Here is a 21,517-nt window from a genome sequence, read left to right on the forward strand (position 1 = left end):
TGGGGCTTTATGGCAGAGTGGCCCGACGGAAGCCTCTCCTCAGTGCAAAACACATGAAAGCCCGCATGGAGTTTGCTAAAAAAAACAAAAAAAAAAACACCTGAAGGACTCCAAGATGGTGAGAAATAAGATTCTCTGGTCTGATGAGACCAAGATAGAACTTTTTGGCCTTAATTCTAAGCGGTATGTGTGGAGAAAACCAGGCACTGCTCATCACCTGTCCATTACAGTAAAGCACGGTGGTGGCAGCATCTTGCTGTGGGGGTGTTTTTCAGCTGCAGGGACAGGACGACTGGTTGCGGCTAAGTACAGTGATAACCTGGACGAAAACCTTCTCCAGAGTGCTCAGGACCGCAGACTGGGCCCAAGGTTCACCTTCAAAAAAGACAATGACCCTAAGCACACAGCTAAAATACCAAAGGAGTGGCTTCAGAAAAAACTCTTGTGACTGTTCTTGAATGGCCCAGCCAGAACCCTGACTTAAACCCAATTGAGCATCTCTGAAGAGACCTGAAAATGGCTGTCCACCAATGTTCCGAATCCAACCTGACAGAACTGGAGAGGATCTGCAAGGAGGAATGGCAGAGGATCCCCAAATCCAGGTGTGAAAAACTTGTTGCATCCTTCCCAAAAAGACTCATGGCTGTATTAGCTCAAAAGGGTGCTTCTACTAAATACTGAGCAAAGGGTATGAATACTGTGTGATGTTTCAGTTTTTCTTTTTTTAATATATCTGCAAAAATTTCAACAATTCCGTTTTTTTTCTCTCCATATGGGGTGCTGTGTGTACATTAATGAGGGGGGGAAATGAACTTAAATGATTTTAGCAAATGGCTGCAGTATAAAAGAGTGAAACATTTAAGGGGGTCTGAATACTTTCCGTACCCACTGTGTGTTTATATATATATATATATATATATACACACACACACATATATGCAGTACATACAGTGTAAGGCTACATATATACACACACAAAAACAATACACATAATTAATATTTTTTCTTAAATGTTTTTAAGCCAAAAGTGTAAGTGACAAAGATTTAGCTAATAATTGTAGAATTTATTCCCCCTCAAAAATGTACAGAAACGGTAGCCAGCGATAAATATTGCTTCCCCCCAAAATGCAAACAATATTTTGGGTGGGATGCGTTTTGTTTTTTTTGCCTTGGCCTCTCGTGTTGCTAAATGAGCTCATCAAAACATGAGGAAGCGTTCTCATTGACGATGCCATTATTATATTAGTGCATTACGTAGCTGCAAGTGAACATTTGGCGTTTATTTATGAACTTGTTTGTTTCATTTCATGAAATTACGGAGCTATTTTTATGTCTGGAACGTTTTCCCACCATCGGAGCGTCATAAATAAAAGTTTCCCCTCGACGTACTTCCGACCATTCCCGTTGTAAATCACACCCCCGCTATCGTTTAGCGTAAACTTGATGAACTTTGATTTTCAAATCAAACAGATGTGCCAGGTCAGCTATAAATGAGGTTAAAAAAAAAAAGTTAAAATATAATATGTACAATATGTGGAATTTTTTCAAAAATATTCACGCCTTAGAATTCTTTGTATAATTAATAAAAATTAAAAATCACATTTTTTTGTCACGATAGATAATAAAATAGAAATATGAATACAAAATATGAATAAAACATGAATGAATAGATTTTAACTAACCAATTAATGGTTAATAAAAACGTAGCATTTTTAAACCACGTTTGGGGTTTCAAATTAGGCTTTTTTTTTAGATACACATTCATTTTTGATTTATTGAAAAATAATAATAAATTAAGAATAAAACAAAAAAAATGTAAAATAAAAAATGTTCACAAATGCGTTTGACTTTTAAAATAATTGGGTAATTCAAGTAAACTGATTAGAATCCAAAGAAGAAATATCAGAGCGAGTTATTATAGTATTAAAACACACTACTATGTTTATTGTGTCTATTTTACTTTTTTCCATTCACATTTTATATAAACAAGCACTGCACAAAATGGATGGAAATCAATTCCAAAAGTCCTCGGTTTGTCCGGCTCCCGTCTGAAAATAAGTTGTCCCTGGGCCTTGAGAACCTCGACCCAATTAGTAGTTTGCGCTCTATTTAAACAAAGAGCCCGCTATTTAAATTTTGTTTAAATTTTTTATTTTTTTTTTTAAAGCGAGGCATTTAAATATAAAGTGAGGCTTTTGGTCAACTTGTAATCAGATGACAAAGTGGGCGTGAATAAATGATAGTACAGTACATGCAGTACGTACAGTACTTGTATGTGATGAAGATGTGCTCATCATCCTGGTCCAGTCCAAGTGGTGGCACGCTAGCCTGCTATTACGCGTGCACGCGCCATAATAAGTACCACGAAAACTGTGGTGGGACGTAAAGAAGTACAAACACGTCCTTACCGTACTGAAGTAGATTTTTTTTGTTTTTTCCAGTCATTGTATTTTACTTGAGTACTCGGTATAACGCCGTCGTAGTTGTGTTTTCGTTCAGAGCGCCGTTACATATAGTGGATATAAAAAGTTTACATGGCCCTGTTCAAATGCCAGGTTTTTATGACCTTTAAAAAAAATAAAAATCAAAGAATGAAGCCAAGATAAATCACTTCAAAACTTCTTCCACCATTGATGTGACCTATGATCTGTAAAAAAAAGTCCCAGCTCAAACAAAAACTTCAGTCACCTGACCTGAATCCAACTGAGTATGCATTTCACTTGCTAAAGAGAAAACTGACGGGGAAAATGCCCCAAGAACGAGCAGGAACTGAAGACGGTTGCAGTTGCAGGCCTGGTTACGTCTGTGCTCCACACTTCGGGTTGTATGCGACTGTCGCAAAGGATTTGCAACCAAATATTAAAAAGGGAAAGGTTGAGTCATGATTGTTAATTTGTCCCAATCATTTTTGGTCCCTTAAAAAGTGGAAGCCATAGATACAAACTGTTTGAAGTCCTACACTGTTCACCTGATTTGGATGCAAATACCCTCAAATTAAAGCTGAAGGTCAGCAGCAGTTAAATCGCATCAGAATTGTGTTGATATCCCATTATTTATGGGCCTGACTGTACTGGTTTTAATAACTTTAATAACAAAAATGTCTCTCCATAATACAAAGTAGTTTCCGTCTTTTATTGACTTACATATTGAGAAGGGGGGGGGGGGTTATCACATTCCTCGTTGCATGTTGTTGTTTCCTCACTTTCTCTCTCTCTTTTTTTTGAAGTAACGAGCCTGTTTTGACAAAGTAAGGAGATCTCTTCGAATGGAGGAGCTAAAAGCAAACAGTAGTTAGAAAAACAAATCCTCAATTCAACTACAGATACCTGAAACATCTGCTTACAGTAACAAAGTACTTTGGGTACTTTTTCTCCACTGCTTTTACCACTTTTTATTTTTATTTTTTTTTTTTAAAACATGTGACTCCGTGTGATGACTTTTCCCCCTCTGCCCAAAAGTAGGGGCAATTAAATGGGGTTCTTGTGCGCATGTGCGAAGAGTCCCCCCTCCCCCAGCCCTCCATCCTCCACCCTAACCCCCCCTGCTTCTGCCCTCCCTTCTCCCTCCTCGACACCTCTTCACCCACCCACCCACCCACACCCCCACCCCCACCACACCCCCCGCAATATATGAGGGCACCGCGGCTCCTTTTGGACTCATCTGCCGGACCGAGTCCAGCTGCAAGAACCTCCCGGAACCAGACCGAGTTCGACCGCACCGAGCCCGGTGAGTACCGACACGTGAGTCGTGGCGTTCTTTTAGCGGAACGGGTTTTGGAAAGTTGCAAGAAAAGCGAGCAGGAGGAGGAGGAAATCAGTTGATTTACGACTCGTTTCACGTCGTCAAGCGAACGGGACGAACACGAGCGGAAGTAAAATATGTCAACAATGTACAAAGTAAAAGAGAATTTAAAAAAGACCAACGGTGACAGGAAGTGCATTTAAGGACGTGGAAGAGATTACAAAAATAAAAGGTTTTTAAAAAAAAAAAAACGGAAAAAAAGTAGAGAAAAATTGGTGGTTGGAAAATAAAGGAATTTTAAAGAAATTGAAGACATTTAAGGTTGCAAAATAGGTTAAATAAGATATTTTAAGGTAAGAAAATACATTTTATGGGAAAGAAAAATTATAATCAAGGTTGAAAAAATAAAGAAACATTTGATATTTAAGGAGGTGAAAGAGGTAAAACTAAAATAGATTAACTTAAAGGAAGAAAAGGTTAAGAAATGAAAGGGAAAAAATGAAGGGCATAAAAGAGTTTAATTAAAAGACATTTAAGACAGAAACAACAACATATGAAGACATTTAAGAAAAAATTTAAAAATAAAAGAAATGTAAGGTAAAAAAAAAAAGATGAAGTAAATGTAGTTTAAAAAAATAAAGGGAATTTAAGGCTTCAAAATGTAAGTTTAAAGGATAAATTTAAAATGTTAACTAAGTAAGACGAGTAAAAGGCAAAAACAAATTATTAAAAAAATGTTAAGGCGGTAACAGGGTAAAACAAAATTCATTTAAGATAAAAAGAAAACAAGTGTAAAAAGAATAAAAAGAAATTTAAGGTTCAATTTAGAGACCGGTTCAATTAAAAAAAAATTCTAAAAATAAATATGTATAAAAAGAAAAGGCATTTAAGGAAGTAAATTAGGTTAAAAATAAGTGGAAGGTTAAAATGGTAAATATACGGTTAAAAATATACAACCTATTTAAAGTTACAAAGAAAAAAGTTAAAAAGAGGATAAAGGTAAAATAAATTGGAGATTACAAAAGAAAATAAAATTAAGGTTAAAAACAAGGTTTAAAAAAAGTAATTTATGGAAGTAAAAGAATTTCAAAAATTAAAAAATGTTAAATATACTACATTTACAGTCAAAAGAAAGTTCAAGGTAAAAAAAAAATAGATTTAATGTTTAAACAAATTTAAGATTGAAAAATTTATTTTACATTAAAATAAAATAATATATATATATATAATACAATCTAAAGTTATCAAAAGAGATTTAAAGGTATAAAATGAATTTAAGGTTAAAAGACATTTAAGGAAGTAAAAGAAGTTAAATAGTTTAAGGATAAAAAGAAATTTGGAAAAAAATAAATGAAAACGTTTAAGAAAGTACAAGAGGTTAAAAATAAAGGAAATATAAGGTAAAAGAAAGTAACAGTGGAAAAAAATAATGCACAAAGTAAACTCGATCAGAATTCCTTTGAATTTTATGAATTTAAAAAAAAGTTCTCTTTCATACAATTGAATACAAGTAAACTCGTGTCATCTTTTGTTTCGTATATGAAATGACTGCGGAAAATGACATATTTTAGTTGTGATTAATTTTTTAACATTGTTCTGTGTGTATTAACTACAGCTGCTCTAGAAATGGAGTGTTCTGGGGACACGGGCTCCCTCTAGGGGACGTGAAAGAATCAATACAATGTTCAAACTACATAATGTTACAGCGACTTCAACTTTTTTTGTAACTTTTTTTTTGTTTGTTTGTTTGTTTTAAATCCGGTACAGCACATTTATTAAGTACTGTTCAAATTATATTTAACGCTTATATATTTAACTTTTAAGTGCTTTTGCATTTCATCTTTTAGAACCCCTTTGTTTTCAAAACATGTGTTCCGGTACAATTGTTGGGACATTTTAAGTGAAGCGTTAAAGTACAGGTTTTTATTGTCTTGTATTTCAAGCACAGTGTTAATGTTCAAAGCGTGGACACGGGATTGACGTTTGTTGACGTTTGTGTACTAACTTATACTTGTACCTCCTCCAGGTAACTTACGACGATGATGCTGCCTCTGTTACTCCTCCAGCTGGTGCTTGCTCCAGCCCTTTTGGTAACACTTTGCATGATATCGCACATACAAAGTGTGAGAAAAGTCTCTTCAAAGTTTGTGTGTGTGTGTTCGTGCGCGTAGGTGTCCGCTGAGGACTACTGGGAAGACTGGGGTGCGTTCGGGCCATGCAGTCGGACCTGCGGCAGTGGTGTGATGATCAGAAGCAGACGCTGCGTCACCCACAGGTATGGAAAATTTGCTTAAAAAAAAATCCAAAAATAAGCCTCTCAAATCCATTTCACTTGGCAACGTGAAATTCGGCTGGCATGTGTATCGCAAGGAAAGGCGTCAAAAAGTCTCAAGAAGCAACGCCCAGAAAGAAACGGGAAGTCTGCCTCTTTGGTTTAAAGCGGGTATTTAGTTGGTAGCGTACTCTAAATGGGGGGGGGGGGGGGGGATCATCCCCCAGTTATTTTCACTTAGCATCATGAAATTTGGTAGACATGTCTACCACGACTAGGCCCACAAAAAAAATCTCAAGAACCTATGCTCGAAAAGACAGAAGAAGTAGTTTTCTTCTTTTTAATAGTGTATGTTTGCTGTACCTACATACTGTACAAATACACACACACACACGCTTGCACCGTACTCACTGGCTGTGTACAGTCAGTATGGTCGCAGTTGGCAGGAAGAACGTCCGAGTCAAATAACATGCGTCTTTTTTAGGGCGTTTTCTGCGAGAGGATGAAATGTGTGTTTATATTTTATTTCAATCTCTCCTTAAAAACCTCAGAGGGGGTATATGGAAAAAGTCTCACATCATCATTTTGGTTTGCTCTCTAAAAATACCTTTTGTTTATGGCTGATGAACTCATATGCCCCATACGTCAAATGATGTTTTTCTGTGGGTAAGGTAAGTTTCTTTTTAGATATGTTTATATTTTATTTCATTTTTGATAATTCTAATTTTATATTTGAAAGTAAATCTCAAATATTTATTTTGGAATTATAGCCATTATTTAAAATATACATTTTATATATTTTTGAAATGTTATTGATGCACTCAAACGTTCTATTTTCTTGAAATGCTTATTTCCATTTTTCTATTCATCTATATTTTAAGATAATTATTATGAATATTAATATATATATATTGATATAATTTTTCATTAAATAATGGTTATCAAAATATGTATTTCTCTTATTTAATTTAGTTTTTATTTTTAACTATAATGATCTAATTATTATATTTTTGCATTAGCATTTTCTTACCAATTTAATTTTATCAAACTCATTTAAAGCAAGTCTTAAAATGTCTTCATTGAAAAGTATTTTTATTTATTTATATATATATATATATATATATATATATATATATATATATATAAAAGGAAAAGGAAGTAAAATAAGTTAAATATCTAATAAAAAAAAACTAGCTGAAAGAGGTTAACACTACCAGAAGAAGATATCAACAATGTATTAGAATGTATTTTAACATAATACATATGTACATGTACTTATATACTGTATATAAGCAATCAATGAATCAATTTTCGACTACATATATAGATTGTATATATATTGTATAAAATGAATTGAATTCAATTAATAACGGGATCATTACTAGAACGCTCGGTTTTGTTTAAGCATATGTAGCAACTAGCAGGCTAATTAGCATGTAGCTGCGCTAATTGTCTTTTTTTTTTTTTTTTTTTTTTCTTCTCCTATTCCAAACAGAAATGACGGAGGGTTCAACTGCGTTGGACCTGACAAGTCTTATCTGGCCTGTAACACTGAGGTAAATATTGAAACATATTTAGCAATGCAGCCATTATGTGATAAACGAAGGATTGGGTATGTAATATTATCGATGCGTAACGATATCAATTTGCGCATTTAGCCGTGTCCCGCGGGAACCAAGGATTACCGCGAGGAGCAGTGCGCCCAGTTCGACGGGACTGACTTCAAGGGGACGCGCTACTCCTGGCTGCCTTATTATGGAGGTAGGCTTACCCGCAATCATTCATGATTAGCAAAAATAATAACAACTACAGAAGGCAATTTCATTACAAATAGTGTGTGAATTGAAATGTCGTGGGATTAAGAGTAAAATGTTGGAAATCAGGTGAAATGGGAGGAAATGGAACATGTTAAAATATTGAATTATTATACTCATGAGATTTGCTCAAATGAGCGCGATTGATGAAGATTTTACATCTTGCCCTGTATTTATATTTCTTAAGACAATTGCTCAGTTGCTAACAGTAGGTAGGTTAATACGTAGCAAAATGGAAAGCAATTGTCCCGAATGAGCTGAACATTGTGAAGTTGCAGTTGTTTCAATAATAATTGAATAAGACTAATAAGATAATAATTGTATTTGGTAAATGTCTCATGCAGAATGTGGAATTGTGGGTAAAGTGAAATCAGCTGAATATTTTGACGCAGCAATGGCTTGAATTGGTTTGAATATGTTGAGAAATGTCAACGTTTTAGAAGGAAAACAAAGTGGTGGGATAACAATACAACACTTATTATTTTTTTTTTTTTTTTGCACTTCAGCATTCACACAATTCTCATAATTGATCATATTTGCTTGTGACAGCCGAGAACCCCTGCGAGCTGAACTGCATACCAAGGGGAGGGAACTTTGTCTACCGCCACAGCGCCGCCGTTAAGGACGGGACACCTTGCCACCCCGGACGCCATGATGTCTGCGTGGAGGGAGTCTGCGTGGTAGCGTAGCAACAAGTTCATTGATGGATTCTGCAACTTTTGGTCTCCAGCGTCGATTGTTGATATTACGTTGTAAAACCTACAAATATTGAGCCACGTAACCCCCTCGTCAACACCCCTAGAAAGATGGCACACAACCACGATCTGTCCACCGCTAGCTGGCAAAACAAATCAAGACAAACCCCGATGAACATTTAGCTATGTCGATTTCACATTGTAGGACGGGCTTTATTAGCCACTAGTTTACAGCGTAGAACAGGCTTTTCTAAACTTTTTCCATCACAGACAGAAATGGCACGGCCCCTCGTTGTCCACCAAAATCTAAAAGACAAACAAAAGCCTGTACGTCTTTTTCCAAAATGTGTAGCCGCACTATTCGACTTTGTACAACAGCCTTTTCAAATCTATCCCGGTACGGCAACCACCCACACCCGCCCCAAAAAATACATCTCGGTCTTATGTTTGACAACCCCCTTCACCCAACTTTTTTACCACCTTCGACACCCCAACAGAGTTGGTGCCACCCTCTCCCCCGGCACCATTTGTACCCATTGTCTGTCATGTGACACGAATGACTTGAACTTGTGTTTTCCAGCACATGGGCTGCGACCACATGCTGAACTCCCCTCTGCAAGAGGACCCCTGCCTGATGTGCGGAGGCAACGGGCACTCCTGCTCACTGGTCAAGAACACCTTCACCGCACAGCGTCTGGCCCACGGTACGGTACTCGTCCCACAAGTTTTCTGAATGACATCTGCGAAGTCTGAGCCCTGCTTTTCACGTCTGCAGGTTATAACCATGTCGTCACCATCCCCGCTGGAGCCACCTCCATCAGCATCAGAGAGAAGAAACCCTCACGCAATTACCTGGGTAAAGACTCTTTTAACGTATAGTTCCAACCCCAATGTTTCCTGGACTGCTTGAAAGTAGTCGAAAGTCACCATCCTCCCGCAATTTGTTCCCTGCGTGTGCGTGCGATTAGCCGTCAAGAACCTGCAAGGAGATTACTACCTGAACGGCCACTGGTCCCTCGAGTTCTCCCAGGCCACGCACATTGCCGGCACCAAACTGTACTACCAACGAGGCGTCGAGGGCGACAGCACTCCCGAGTCCATCATCGGCCGCGGACCCACCACCGAGCCCCTCGTCGTGGAGGTGAGCGGGCTACTCGGACGGGGTCTCGAACACCAAACGTCGTATCCGGTGACGCACTTCGGATGTGATGATTACAGCTGATCAGCATGGAGCCTAACCAGGGCGTGGATTACGAGTACTACCTTCCCGTGGGACACCCCACAGAGGGATACGCCTGGAGCTTCGGATCTTGGTCCGCCTGCAGCAAAGAGTGCGGATTAGGTGGGAAGTCCGAATTCCGGGAAGCAACTTCTCCTCTGCGTTTCTTTTGTTGTCGTATTTTAAAAACGTCCGCCTCTTTTTGCCACCACCAGGCTTCCAGTCCAGAGCCGTCTACTGCTCCATCGACAACGAGGCCGTGCCCGACAACCTGTGCCCGTACTACGCGCGGCCCATCCACAACAGAACCTGCAACCCTCAGGCCTGCCCTACCACCTACACGTCAGTGAAAGCCCAACGTAGTTCTTCCACAATGCTTTATTGTAAAATTCAGCCCCCTGAGACAGTTTCACTTAGCAACCTGAAATTTGGTAGGCTGACAAAAAAGTCTCAAAAAGCCATGCCTTAAAAGGCGCACGAAATCAGACCTGTCGGTCTGAAGTGCCAAACTGTGCATTATGTTACAGTGGCTTACTATAATATTAAATATACTTTTAAGGAATAAAACCTCTGCCTCATTTTTGATGAACACGTAGGCTTACTATGCTAAGTTGGGTCATTTTGGTGGTACTTATACTGTTTTTTTTTTTTTGTTTTTGTTTTTCTTCTTCTCTCCATAACTAAGCCTTTTGAAGTTCTTTGTTTTCCAACAAACTGACTTTCCACAGCTGGAGAACCGGCGAGTGGAACGACTGCTCCGTCCAGTGCGGCGGCGGCTTCCAGTATCGCGGCGTGGACTGTCTCTACAATGACGAGTCGGGACCCCGCGTGGTCGAGGACGCCTTCTGCGCCCAGTACTCCCAGGCACCCACCGACCAGCAGTACTGCAACATGCAGCGTTGTGACGAGCACCCCGGCAGAGCGGTGAGAGGACCGTGCAATACAAAACTGCTCATTTGTTGGTTTTGTACAGTCAAATGTTGCTAGGCAGAATTCACAGAGCGCCAAAAACTGCACCATTATTTGAACAGAGAGAACTTTCTTTTCTTTGCTTTATAAACAGTATTACTAGTTACTGTCATTTGAAGTATGACATTTCATATGATTTGATATGACATTAATAGGCACACTTTCCTTTGATCTTCTGCACTTTTTCCAATTCAATCAAAACATTTTATAGATTTGTAATAACATAATTCTTTCCAACCAATCAGTCAGGTCGTCTAATTTTGTGATACATTTTTTGGATGTAAAGTGCTCTATAAATTATATGTATTATTTGGTGCAATGATGTATCGACAATGATTGAAAACGTCAGCCAATGATAGTTTGTGTAGGACTGAATTAGAAACCCAAGTAACAGAGAGAGGAGTAATAAGCACCTACTGCGGAATGAAATGAATGACATTATACTTTTATACACTTCTAATTGATAAAAACAAATTATAATCATGGAATTTGGCTGACTTTCTTTGAATGTTCTGTGCTTTTTACACTATTTAAAAAGCTTTTTACACTATTTAAAAAAATAGATAATGGAAAAATAAAAACAATTAAATATAGTCAATCTTTATAGCAGCACCTCTGACTGCTCAGCTGTCATGCAGTTACTTTTAGCTATAAAATTCCATAAAGCTTTAAAAAATATATTGTTACTGATAGCTTTAGGGGTTATTATCCATACATTTATTACAAAAAACATTTATTGTTTCTTTTACAGCCTAATGGATTATACATACATTATAAATACTTTTTAAAAAATATAATTTTATGGATTTTTATGGATTGAAATTTACCTTGTCACATCCTACCAATCAGTGGTTCTGCAATTAAGATTTATTTGTATTTAAATTTTTTAAATGGTTTCCTTTTTTCTTTTTTATTATTTGAAAAAAAATAGGCAAATATGATCATGAAAAATACAATTAGGATCATAAAAAAATAAACCAGGAAAATTAGAAATTCAATCATGAAAAATAATTTATTTTTCAGTTTTGGAATATTATTTTTTTTTATTAGGAACAAAAATCCATTGCATCGAATATCGATACATTGCTGTATCATAGACTACAGTATTGCTATGACGTGGATTATATATCAGTATGGTGATTTGTCATTAGATGCAGCATCGACAGTAGCAAAAATGTCTCCACGATGTATCGAAGGCTACATTGTTGATTAAACTCTTTCAAATATTGATATAATAATGTGTCATAGGTGACATTATTGATATGACTGTATCAAATCAATATCATGATGTATTTTAGGCTATAGTTTGGACGCGACTGAATCAGCATCAATACGATTAGATCCAATACAAATATGGCTGTATCAAATGTTGATATCATGATGTACTGTAGGCTCTGGCATTAGCACACTTAGATCAAATATCGATGCAACTGAATGAAATATTGAGATCATGATATATCGTAGGCTACAGTATTAATATGACTGGATCATGTATGATTACTGTGATGTATCATTGGCTACAGTATTGATAGAACTGGATCAAATATTGATATTGATGACTGATGTAGGACACGTGTGTTCTCAGATCATTTCCGAAATCCCCTCTGAAAATGCCGTCGAGTGCCGCAGAACCACCTACGGGTGCTGCTACGACCGCACCACCGCCGCAGCTGGGCCCAATGGCGAGGGCTGCCGCGACCCACCAGCACCCTGTGAGTGTCGATAATGGAAACTCCACCGCACGCGCTAAAGTGATTTGAGGAAAAACTTTTTTGCTTGTTTTCTCCAGATGAGCGTTCCATCTGCTCGCTGCCCAAGGCCGCCGGATCCTGCTCCAGCTGGAGGGCGCATTACTTCTTCAATGTTCTAACTGCCAAGTGTACCGAGTTCTGGTATGGAGGCTGCTTTGGCAACAGCAACAACTTTGACACGCAGGAGGAGTGCGAGAGGGTCTGCCACGAGCCCAATGGCAGATCAAATGGAAACGGAAACGGCTACAATGGAAATGGAAACGGAAACGGTAATGGTGGCACCAACGGAAATGGTAATGGTGTCGCCAACGGAAACGGTAATGGTGGCACCAACGGAAATGGTAATGGTGGCACCAACGGAAATGGTAATGGTGTCGCCAACGGAAACGGTAATGGTGGCACCAACGGAAATGGTAATGGTGTCGCCAACGGAAACGGAAACGGTCGCGCCAACGGAAACGGAAACGGTAATGGTCGCGCCAATGGAAACGGAAACGGTAATGGTCGCGCCAACGGAAACGGAAACGGTAACGGTCACACCAACGGAAACGGTAATGGAAATGGCAACGACGACGCCAATGGAAACGGTAACGGCGGTGTCAATGGAAATGGTAATGGCAGGGCCAACAGAAATGGAAACGGTAACGGCCGCGCCAACGGAAATGGAAACGTTAACGGCCGTGCCAACGGAAATGGAAACGGTAACGGCCGCGCCAACGGAAATGGAAACGTTAACGGCCGTGCCAACGGAAATGGAAACGGTAACGGCCGCGCCAACGGAAATGGAAACGGTAACGGCCGCGCCAACGGAAATGGAAACGGTAACGGCCGCGCCAACGGAAATGGTAATGGCCGTGCCAACGGAAATGGTAACGGAAATGGAAACGGTAACGGCCGCACCAACGGAAACGGAAACGGTAACGGCCGCACCAACGGAAACGGTAATGGTAACGGTTCCCTAAATGGAAATGGTAACGGCCGCACCAACGGAAACGGTAATGGTAACGGTTACCCAAATGGAAATGGAAATGGTAATGGCCGCACCAACGGAAACGGTAATGGTAACGGTTACCTAAATGGCAATGGCAACGATAACGGCCGCTCCAACGGAAACGGTAACGGTTACCCAAATGGAAATGGCAACGGAAATGGTAACGGTAATGGTTACCCAAATGGAAATGGCAACGGTAACGGCCACTCCAACGGAAACGGTATCGGTTACCCAAATGGAAATGGCAACGGAAATGGCAACGGTAACGGCCACTCCAACGGAAACGGTAATGGTCACGACAATGGAAATGGAAACGGTAACGGTTACCCAAATGGAAATGGCAATGGAAACGGTAACGGCCGTTCTAATGGAAACGGTAATGGTCCCGTCAATGGAAATGGCAACGGTCACTCCAACGGAAACGGAAATGGAAACGGCGAGCATGACAACGGAAACGGAAATGGAAACGGCGAGCGTGGCAACGGAAATGGCAACGGTCACTCCAACGGAAATGGAAACGGCGAGCATGACAACGGAAATGGCAATGGTCACTCCAACGGAAACGGAAATGGAAACGGCGAGCATGGCAACGGTCACTCCAATGGAAATGGAAACGGCGAGCGTGGCAACGGAAATGGCAACGGTCACTCCAACGGAAATGGAAACGGCGAGCATGACAACGGAAATGGCAACGGTCACTCCAACGGAAATGGAAACGGCGAGCATGACAACGGAAATGGCAACGGTCACTCCAACGGAAATGGAAACGGCGAGCATGACAACGGAAATGGCAACGGTCACTCCAACGGAAACGGAAATGGAAACGGCGAGCATGGCAACGGTCACTCCAATGGAAATGGAAACGGCGAGCGTGGCAACGGAAATGGCAACGGTCACTCCAACGGAAACGGAAACGGCGAGCATGACAACGGAAATGGCAACGGTCACTCCAACGGAAATGGAAACGGTGAGCATGACAACGGAAATGGCAACGGTCACTCCAACGGAAATGGAAACGGCGAGCATGACAACGGAAATGGCAACGGTCACTCCAACGGAAATGAAAACGGTGAGCACTACAATGGAAATGGAAACGGTAATGGAAACGGAAACGGTCGCTCCAACGGAAACGGTCGCTCCAACGGAAACGGAAATGGTGAGGACCACAACGGAAACGGAAATGGTCGCTCCAACGGATATGGACAGCGCGCCAACGGAAACGGAAACGGAAATGGTGAGGACCACAACGGAAATGGAAACGGTGAGCACGGAAACGGAAACGGAAATGGTCGCTCCAACGGCAACGGTGGCAGGGTAGCTGCCAAGGTGGCCCATACTGCCCACAAAGCCCGATTCTACATGAAGGCCCGCAAGCCTTACTTCATCACAGTGAAAAAGCACCTCATCCGCGCAGCCAGGTAAGAACCTTTGGAGGGAGGGGGCGCTCCTCAGTTAACCCCACACCCCTTACCACTACCAACGACCCCCTTGAGTCACCACCTTCACCCCGTAACGAACCCTTTCAATCCCCCCTCAAATGAAAACCAGATTGAATAACTGTGTAGACACTGCCCCTTCCTACCCCGCTTGTCTTCCCATAATCCACCCGACATGAGCTCACCAGCCCCCGCCTACACTTGTGTGTGTTTGTGTGTCACCTCACTCTGTGTTTTCACTATAAAACTAATAAAAAGGTGTTGTGATGCTCACCCGTCCTCGTCCGAGTGTGGTCACTAAAAACCTCAGGCGAAATAGCACAGTGGTACCTTGACTTAAGACTGCCCCAATATAAGAGTTGTTCGCGTCAAACCATGATGTCTATTCCGCCCTCCCTGAGCGTGCTGTGTGCAGTTTGACATGATGGAAAAAAGTTCTTCAAAAAAAAAGACCCCAAGTGTTGCTTGCTTCAAGCTCTTTATTGCCACTTCTAGTTGAAGTTTACTATAAAAGTAAACCTCAAATTCAGAGAACAGCACGTTAACTAAACCGCATAACTTTCTTACGAAAGTCTGCTAGCCTAATGCTAACACATAACGCCAAATGCCATAGACGGCTAACTGAACTAACGTCGATATCGCAGTAGTTACAAACGTCTCAGCAACTTTAACACAAATGATGTGGCAACACATATAGACAGACAATACTTACTGGCATATCTTTCTGTTCTGTGGAAAACTACAAATATTATTGCAGCTTAGGATGGTCTCGTTCGTGTTTGTTCATCATCAAATCTCCGTGTATTATATGTATGTGTGTATAATACTGCCCCCTGTTGGCCAAAGTGTGCACACCAGAAAGAGCAGCACAATGTCAAAGCAAAAATGTTGCAAAAAAAAAAAAAGGTTCTTTACATTCTATTTCAATGTTTTTATACAGTACAATGCTATAGAGAGAGTTTTCTTATTACAAAATGTTTTTTTAGGGGCTGGAACAGATGAATGTCATTTACATTCATTTCAATGGCGAAATTAGATTTTAGATACTAGTGATTTGAGTTGTGAGCGTGGTCACGGAACAAATTTAACTCACAAGTCAAGGTAGCACTGTATTTTTGTGTCGGTGTTGTGTTGCCGTCTCGTGTGTCCGCATGTGCTTTTGTCACTCGCTCGTGTGGCACCCTTTATGACCACTTCGACCCGCGTCGAAGTGCAGCGTGAAGTGACTTTTCCTTGCTCGCTCCAGTTTGACTTTGCCAGCCCAGGTGAGGATCGACCAGTCGGACCCGTCCGCCGTGGAGGCCCTGGTGGGCCAGACGGTGGTGCTGCCCTGCAGAGTCAGCCCGCCGCCGTCGTCGTCATCCAGTGCGGTCACCGTGGTAGAGTGGAGGAAGGACGGAGTCGCACTCGCGTCACACAGGTCAGAATTTGAATCACAGTGATAGAGTGGTTACCCCAAAGAGAGAAAGTTACGGGTTTGATTCTCTGGCCCTCTTAAGGTTTCCAAATAGAGTCCAAAAACATACGTATGTCCACTACTGTTAAAAGATTTGGGGTCAGCCAGGCAATTTCATGTTTTTATTGAAAACTAAATTTACTTTGTTTACAAAGGTTTGCTGAAGACAACGTTTTCTTTGATGTTTCCGAGATCATGTACATTAGGTCTGTTGAAGTACGTTTGGTTGGTTAAAGCCTCTAAATCGTCTTTGATATTCATGAAAACGTGCGTTTTGTAACTGAAGACTAAATCATCTTTGATCTTGAAGGAAAACAATTGAATTGTTGATACTAATTGTCTTGGATGTTTTGTGAAAACAGGTTTGTTAAAGACTACCTTTAACAATAATTCCTATATTAGGTTGGTTGAAGACCACCGTAATTTCTCGTGTATAATGCGGACCCATGTATAATACGCACCCCCAAAGTTGACCTCAAAATTCTAGAAAACCCTTCTACGTATGTACAATGCATTTTTACAATGCACGATTTTGCGTCTATCCATATGATCAAAACATTAAGTATTATCTGTATTTTGTTAGTTTTTTTCAAAGTATTATTCTGAAGTTAAGCACTTTATTTGAATACGTAATCCTTTGTTTATTTACTTGCTCTTATTTTGAAATTCACAGCCATACTTTTATTTAATAAATGAGAAAACACACAACTGTGCTCAAATGTTTGATTACCCAGGCAGAATTTGTAAGATGAGTACAATTCTTTAAATGAAACATGAAGGGCCAGGAGAAACATAACATTTTATTTTAATGGGATTCAAATTAATCTGTCAAACATTTCAGAAAAGCATTATCATTAAACAAAACATAACCATAAAGAAATTAATGACCGTTGTTGTTCAGTCATCAGTCGTATTTAAAAAAACAAACAAACAATATTTCCCGAATTCTGGCAGGGAATATAAACTTATGTGCACAACGGTACATATATGCAGTCATACGTACCCCTGTCATATTGGAATGAAAGTGTAGGCTACACCTTTCTCATAACCTCTAGGTGGCGGTGGCATATTGGAAAGAAAGTATACAGCTTTTTCATAACTTCTAGATGGCGGCATACATTTATAGAATGTGAACGTTTTTTTTCCATTTTCCCCTATACCTATGTATAACGGGCCTTATTGAATTTTGACAATTTGGGGAGGGGGGGGGGGGGGGGGAATGGACATTATACACAATAAATTACAGTAAATTGTATTTGATGTGATTTGAAGAAAGGTAAGGTAGGTACGTTGAAGCCTCTGATGTGTGTAACAATTTGTACAGTAGGGTCAACACAGACACTTTGTTGTCTTTGAAGTTTCCCGAAACGCGTCAATTAGCTTCCGCTCGGGTCTTTGCTGCAGACGTCAGGAGCAGCCGAACGGTTCGCTGCTTCTCGGTCCCGTCGGCAAGTCGGACGCCGGCTGGTTCTTGTGCGTGGCCACCAGGGAGCAGGAGAGAGATCACCGCTACGTTTACCTGACCGTCTCAGGTAACGCCTCGGCGGAGGTCTGCGCCCCTGCCGTCTCATTTAACCCTAATGTTCGAATCTATTTATAGAGGCAGCGTCCCAGCCGCAGACCACCTCCCCACCCACAGACGGACCCTCGCCAGAGTGAGAGCAAATTCCTTGATCTTGAAACTTTGCGCAGCAGGAGGGCATACGGACGGACCGGCGTGTTCTACTTCCCGTCAGGTTCAGCCTGGAGCGCTCGGCCTCGTCTTTGCTGGAGACGCGAGCGGGACAAGCGGCCCGGCTGCCGTGCGCCGTCGTACCCGCGGCCGCGCTGCCGTACGTCAGCGTACAGTGGACGCGCGACGGACGCGCGCTCGCCGACTCCAGGTACGATCGCATTTATATGAATTAGATTTGGAAATTTTAAAAATGTCTTTTTTCAATATTTTTTTGAAGGGTTTTCAACGTAGAATATGTTCTGTTTCAGAACTTTGTGAAGGAAATGTGGAGACTTTTGGAAGATATTTTATGTACAGTATGTCACATTTCAGGGCTTGTTCAAGTCATGGACATGTCTTTATAAAATCTTGAAAATTGATGTATTACACATTGCCTTCAAAAAGTCCCCCAAATTGACATTCAACCTAACATGCCTTTTAAAAAATGTTTTATAATAAACATAATCTACACAAAATGCCTTTATAAAAGTTCTGGAAAATTGAGGTCTTCTTCCTAAAACGGCTTCAAAAAGTCCTTAAAATGGACATAGTCTACATTAAAACCCTTTCAGAAGTCTTAATATCGACATATTTTATAAGAGTTGCCTTAAAAATGGACTTGTATTGCATGTTAAATCTAAATTTATACATGAAATATGTATCCCAAAGGTTTGTCCAGCAGTCAGATGGCGCGCTGCTCATTGAGTCGCTCCAGACGGAGGACGCCGGCGTGTACACTTGCTCCGCCTCCACGCAACATCATCTGGAGCAGAGACACGTACAACTTAGAGTCCAAGGTGACCAAGTCATTCTTCATACATTGCAATTGACTTATGGCATGTAAAAAAATTGTTATAATGCACCAACTGTTGCATTCCTTACATTCTATTTAATTACATCAAGGCACCGTTGTATTTCTTTATTTTTATTTTTTTTATGTCTTTGTTGTTGCGCCTTCAGCCGCCCTGCAGATTACCAAAGCTCCCGACAACATCCAGGTCCCTAAAGGCAGCGCGGCCCTGCTGCCCTGCGTGGCGTCGGGGGACAACGTCAGCATCGGCTGGTCCAGGTACTCCTCACCCAGCCTCCATACTGCAGTGGTACCTTGACTTACGAGTTTAATGGGTTCCGTGACCACCACGTTAAGCTCACTCATAAGTCAAATCAAGCGAGTGACTGCCTGTAACGTGAAAAACTCATAATTTGGGGCATTTGTAAGTCAAGGTAGCACTGTATGTCTAAACGCATCATCATTATCAGCACGGCTTTTCCTCCCGGCGTAGGAACGGCGTCCCGGTGCGTCCGGACGGGCGTAAGGTCCAGGCGTCACCCGACGGGAGCCTGATCTTGAACAACGTGCAGACGTCCGACGAGGGCACCTACACGTGCAACGCCTACGCCGGCGTCTATTCGGTCAGCGCCTCGGCCGACGTACGCGTCGCCAAAGACGCGCGGACAGGTAGGTGAGCCCCGCGGTCGATTGATCGAACCTCCGGTCGAAGGTCAGGCCTTCCCGTGTGGAAACATGCACGTTAGTTTCCTTGATCACGCTAACTGGTCCTGATCCCACCTAACACTAACAGCGCAAATTCAATCACTGAAAATAAAAGAAACACCCATCCATCCATTTTCGGTGTCTTTATTTCTATTTCAATTTTGGGTAAAAATAAATAAATAAAAAATACTACCTTTTTGAACATACAGTATTCCTCTTTTTATTCTTGACTACCACTAAAAAAAGAAAGGGGGGGGCAACGTGAAAAGCGTGGGTGTCAAAAAAGTTTGGCTTTTGGTGTGATGCCCCTCGTAGTAAGTTGGACAAAGTTGCAAAGAAACTACAGTACTTGCAACCTAAATAATAACTACAATTCTCTTCATAATGGTGAATAAAGATAATTCCATTTCGGAAGGAAAAATGGGTTCCTCCACTTCCACTTTGTATTTTGTTTCTATTTTAATATTAGGTTAAACGAAAAATTTACCCATTTTTGAACATATTCCTATTTTTGTTGTGAATTTAAACCTTTGTTACATACAATTATATATATATAGTATAATATTTATAATTCTATAAAATAATTTGTTTAATTGTTATATTTTCTAGATTTATATTATCATTTGTTAAAAATGTTTGCTTTTGAAAAAAAAACAATGCTCCATTTCCCAGCATACATTATTGTTAATGAATTAAATATTCTAATAATATTTCAAATTTATTTCCATTGACGTAATTCATTTTAGATGTATTTGATTTGTATTTAAATTAAAAAGATTTCTGATGGTGACATTGGCTACAACATATTAGGAGCAGTATGATGCGGTGCAGCCTGGTGTACCTAATGTTGTGTCCGTTACAAACAGTATCTTGAAGTTGTTGTGATTTTTGCCTCGTCCCAAGCGGATTTTGAAAAGCTGGTTGTGCGTTTCAGGCGTGGCCCCGACGTCATCGTCATCATCATCATCATCATCGGGGACGGCGTGCTCGGACCAGCCCGAGCTGGCCAACTGCAAGCTGGTGGTCTACGCCCGCCAGTGTGCCAACCAGTACTACGCCGCCTTCTGCTGTGCCAGCTGTGCCCGCCAAGCACGGAGCGGTGACAGGTTAGCTCGGTGACACCACGGTGCTGGTTCTGGCGGTGCGCTCCGTTTTTGGGTGGGGTACCGAGAAGGGAGGGGTTAAGATGCTTTGAGGCCTCTGGGCTGCACGGGGCGCGCCAGGCTTCAAATATTCTCATCATTTTATTGCCATTTTATCATATTGTTTTATTTTTGTATGTTCACAATAAAAACAATGCATTCACGATGACGTCACAGTGTGGGTGTGCTTGCTTGCCATTCCATCATTTGCCACGAGGGGGCGACAGTGCGAGTTGTTGTGAAAATAAGTACGTCATAGTCAAGTGCAGGCTCCAAGGAGAATGCACAAATTATAAAAGATTCATTTCAGTGTATTTTTTTAAATCAATGTATCAAAGGGATTTATTGAGTGTGTAACTATAACAATGCATGTAACTGCACATTTGTTTTCATTTTTTATTTGAATGACTAAATGTGAACACTATTTTAAATACAATTATTTTTTAAATAAATAAATATAAAAATCTACTGAGTTACATTAAAACAAATATTTGTGGTGTATAGTTGATAGTAAAATGTTCGAAAGAGGCAGACAAAAACAAAATGCTGGAAACTTTTTAAACTTGTATAAATGAATAAATATGAATAATATAAATACAAATAAAATATTGAGTTGTATAAAGTGGTATGTGCACCATGCAATTAACAGCAAAAATCTTGATTAGATATAAATGTGATTAAACATAAAAGTTATAAAGGGAGCAAAGAGAAACAAAATGGTCACTTTTTAAACCTGTCTTTACTAAATATAATTGTGATTTAAATATAATGTAAATATAATTTCGATGAAGAAGTAGAAAATAAAATCAACAGATTATATGA

At 40.4% G+C, this 21,517-nt stretch overlaps 1 protein-coding gene across 1 annotated transcript; it reads left to right on the forward strand.

The window, feature by feature from the left end:
* Positions 1 to 3,634: 3,634 nt before the first annotated feature.
* Positions 3,635 to 20,864, forward strand: LOC133488215 (papilin-like). Its single transcript, XM_061795841.1, has 22 exons — positions 3,635 to 3,726; positions 5,768 to 5,831; positions 5,913 to 6,016; positions 7,509 to 7,569; positions 7,672 to 7,774; positions 8,377 to 8,507; positions 9,103 to 9,226; positions 9,298 to 9,378; positions 9,491 to 9,663; positions 9,741 to 9,864; positions 9,957 to 10,083; positions 10,470 to 10,665; positions 12,296 to 12,422; positions 12,500 to 14,871; positions 16,121 to 16,308; positions 17,749 to 17,876; positions 17,945 to 17,999; positions 18,081 to 18,227; positions 18,728 to 18,855; positions 19,019 to 19,127; positions 19,342 to 19,517; positions 20,488 to 20,864. The coding sequence occupies exons 2-22, from the start codon at positions 5,781 to 5,783 to the stop codon at positions 20,670 to 20,672; spliced, it is 4,890 nt and encodes a 1,629-aa protein (XP_061651825.1). The 5' UTR covers positions 3,635 to 3,726; positions 5,768 to 5,780; the 3' UTR covers positions 20,673 to 20,864.
* Positions 20,865 to 21,517: the final 653 nt, after the last annotated feature.

This window comes from Phyllopteryx taeniolatus, chromosome 13 (genome assembly GCF_024500385.1).
Source record: "Phyllopteryx taeniolatus isolate TA_2022b chromosome 13, UOR_Ptae_1.2, whole genome shotgun sequence".
Lineage (NCBI taxonomy): Eukaryota > Metazoa > Chordata > Actinopteri > Syngnathiformes > Syngnathidae > Phyllopteryx > Phyllopteryx taeniolatus.